The 3,374-nt window shown below is 29.2% G+C and overlaps 1 protein-coding gene across 7 annotated transcripts in view; it reads left to right on the top strand.

Annotated features, from left to right (window-relative positions):
• The window catches only part of LOC102671382 (membrane-associated guanylate kinase, WW and PDZ domain-containing protein 1-like), a 6,585-nt gene that overhangs the window by 1,907 nt on the left and 1,304 nt on the right, over positions 1 to 3,374 (top strand). For 4 of the 7 annotated variants that reach the window (XR_004151465.1, XM_006622587.2, XM_031513749.1 and 1 more), the window contains exons 4-10: positions 55 to 458; positions 518 to 706; positions 767 to 1,907; positions 1,980 to 2,115; positions 2,182 to 2,724; positions 2,850 to 3,020; positions 3,094 to 3,228. Coding sequence is in view for 6 of the 7 variants with exons in the window: in XM_006622587.2 (XP_006622650.1) it covers positions 55 to 458; positions 518 to 706; positions 767 to 1,907; positions 1,980 to 2,115; positions 2,182 to 2,724; positions 2,850 to 3,020; positions 3,094 to 3,228 (2,719 nt within the window). In the remaining variant the exon portion in view is untranslated. The remainder of the gene's footprint in view (positions 1 to 54; positions 459 to 517; positions 707 to 766; positions 1,908 to 1,979; positions 2,116 to 2,181; positions 2,725 to 2,849; positions 3,021 to 3,093; positions 3,229 to 3,374) is intronic. The other 3 variants (XM_006622590.2, XM_006622589.2, XM_006622588.2) reach the window with 3 other exon arrangements.

Genomic DNA, 3,374 nt, shown 5'->3' with positions numbered 1-3,374 from the left:
ATTAAATAATATTAAATAATTTATATATATTTATAAAATATGATTATTTTACAGTCACAATACAGGTACTTCTCACTGGTTAGATCCACGTTTATCTAAATTTCAAAAAAGATCCCTTGAAGAATGTTTAGATGATGAATTACCTTATGGTTGGGAGAAAATAGATGACACTCTTTATGGTACATATTTCATTGATCATGTAAATCGTAGAACTCAATATGAAAATCCTGTATTGCAAGCCAAACGGGCACAACAAAATTTAGGAGAAAGAAAGAGTCCTAATTTTACAAGAAATCCTGACAAATTAAAAGGCCAAAAAATAAGAACAACTTTAATAAAGAGTACAAGAGGATTAGGATTTACAATTGTTGGTGGAGATGATTCAGTGGAAGAATTTTTACAAATTAAAAGTGTTGTACCAAATGGTCCAGCATGGTTAGATGGAAAATTGCAAACAGGTAATATAAAATCATTGTTTTTTATCATTAGATTCTTTGAATTTGAAATTTCATTACAGGAGATGTATTAGTCTATGTTAATGATACATGTGTTCTGGGTTTTACACATAATGAAATGGTAAGTGTTTTCAAATCAATTAGCAGTGGCGAAACTGTTACATTAGAAGTGTGTCGTGGTTATCCATTACCATTTGATCCAAATGACCCAAACACAGAAGTGGTTACAACTATTGCTGTAAATACTCCAGGTAAAAATTTTATCAAATAATAATATATTTTTGTTAGAAGAATAAATTTTATTTTCTCAGATATTTTAACAGAAGATCCTAGATTATACATGGATTTGGATCCTGCTTTGCAAAATAATAGTCGTTTCAATTTTCTGGATTCTACATTCTTGCCAGTACATAATCTTCAAAATGGTGAAAATCTTGCCACAACTTCTGTCAATTCAATGCCAGATCTTTGTATTTCGGATAAAATTAATACAATTAAAAGACCTAGTAGTACAGATATTTTATTATCTGAAAACAGTGATTTGAATGATTGTAAAGATTCATCAACGTCTTCCAAACCAGAATTTCTCAGTATTGCAATTGTGAAAGGTACTATGGGATTTGGATTTACAATAGCAGATTCTGCTCATGGTCAAAAAGTTAAAAAGATTTTAGACCGTCAACGTTGTAAAAATTTAATGGAAGGTGATATTTTAGTTAATATAAATGATATTAATGTGAGAAATATGTGTCATTCAGAAGTAGTACAAGTTTTAAAAGATTGTTCTCGCAATAAAGAGGCACTAATACATGTACAAAGAACAACATTAAAATTAAACGAAAAAAAGGAAAAAAATTCACAAGATTTTTTTAGAAGTAAAACACCAACAGCTGATATTTATAGCACTCAAACAAAAACTGTTGTACCAAGTCGACCAAAAACTCCACTTATTGATACTAGAAATCGTCCAAAATCTCCATCTAGTGCAATTAGATCAAATTGGAATGAACAAAACGAAAATGAATTAAATCCACTTGATAACAGATACAAATATTCAGAATACACACATAACATATATTATAATGATCCATATAAAGCAAATATTACAAATTTATCTGATAATTTTGTTACAATGACAAATTTAGATGATGATTCTGTAAGAAATGGTACAAAAAGAGATTGGGTTACAAATGAAAAATTGAACATAAATAATGATGTATATTCTATTGATATACCTCACCATGATAATATGTTAAAACAAAATGGATGCTTACATTCAGATTATTATAAAGATTTATATACATCACAATCACATTCTCAGTATAGTGAACAAGATTATAATGTATATTCTATTGGTCAAGAACAAAATGTTGATACTGGTGAAATATGGGATAAACGAAAAGAGACTACTAGTTTTGAGCATGAACAACCACATTCCAGTTCAATACCACGGTAGATAATATGAATTTATTAATTTTCTATTTCAATTTGTTTTCAAATATAAAATTAATTTTTATATTTTAGGTATCCTCAATATAGCAACGAATTAGTGTGTCCGATTGTGCCTGATATAGAATGGATAGAAACCTTAGTAACTTTAATAAGACAAGATACAGGATTTGGATTTAGAATAGTTGGTGGTACTGAGGAAGGATCTCAAGTGAGTTAGAAAGTTGCTTATATCTTAATTAAAGGAAATCAAAAATATTGATTATCTAATTGTCAGCAGGTTTCAGTTGGACATATAGTACCTGGTGGAGCAGCAGACTTAGATAATAGATTAAATACAGGTGATCTCATTATGTCTGTTGATGGTGAGAGTGTTATGAATTCGTCACATCATCATGTTGTACAATTAATGATAGCTGCTGCTCAGAATGGTAGAGTCACTTTGGGAATTCGTCGCCGAATTAATACCCAAGAACATCTTCCAGAAAATCTCCAAACGTCATATAATAGACAGATGAATCTTCAATATCCTTATGATGTAACGGTCACTAGAATGGAAAATGAAGGTTTTGGTTTTGTTATTATTTCTTCAGTTAATAAAGCTGGTTCGACAATAGGTAGAATAATTGAAGGTTCACCCGCCGAAAGATGCGGGCGATTAAATGTTGGCGATCATATTCTTGCCGTCAATCATGTAGATATTACAAATGTTTGTCATAAAGATATTGTGAATTTAATTAAAGACTCGGGTTATTCTGTTACATTAACAATTGGTTACCCTCTTGATGATTGTTGCAGTAATACATCTCTATCTCAAAAGGTATTGCTTAACTTTAAAATAATTTATAATTATAAATCTTAAATATATATAATATAATATTTACGTATATATATTAATATAATACATAATTAATTATAAATACAGTTTTAAATAATTTATTTCAGGATGAACCAACATGTGATGGAGATGGAGGACAATATCATGCTGTTGAATTAACTCGTGGAACTAGAGGATTTGGTTTTAGTATTCGTGGAGGACGTGAATTTCAAAATATGCCATTATTTGTTTTACAAATTGCAGAAAATGGTCCAGCATCTATTGATAATCGATTAAGAGTAAATATAATATAAATATAATATTATCAGAATATGATTATATATAAATGATGATATTTTAATATAAATTTAGGTCGGCGATCAAATAATTGAAATAAATGGAATTAATACTAAAAATATGACACATACAGAAGCTATCGAAATTATAAGAAATGGTGGACCATCTGTTCGACTTTTAGTTCGACGTGGTTGTCAAATGCCTTCAGTGGTAGGTGCTCCTCCACACCTCTACGACATGAATATATGAAATTAACCACTCTAAATAACAATATATTAAAAATATTAACGATATTTATTTCTGCAAATGATGATACTAATGCTAACGTTGTCCTTGTATAACATTCCTTAATAATT

Source organism: Apis dorsata, unplaced genomic scaffold (genome assembly GCF_000469605.1).
Source record: "Apis dorsata unplaced genomic scaffold, Apis dorsata 1.3 scaffold_734, whole genome shotgun sequence".
NCBI classification, from domain to species: domain Eukaryota; kingdom Metazoa; phylum Arthropoda; class Insecta; order Hymenoptera; family Apidae; genus Apis; species Apis dorsata.
This window is presented reverse-complemented; position numbering and strand designations above follow the sequence as displayed.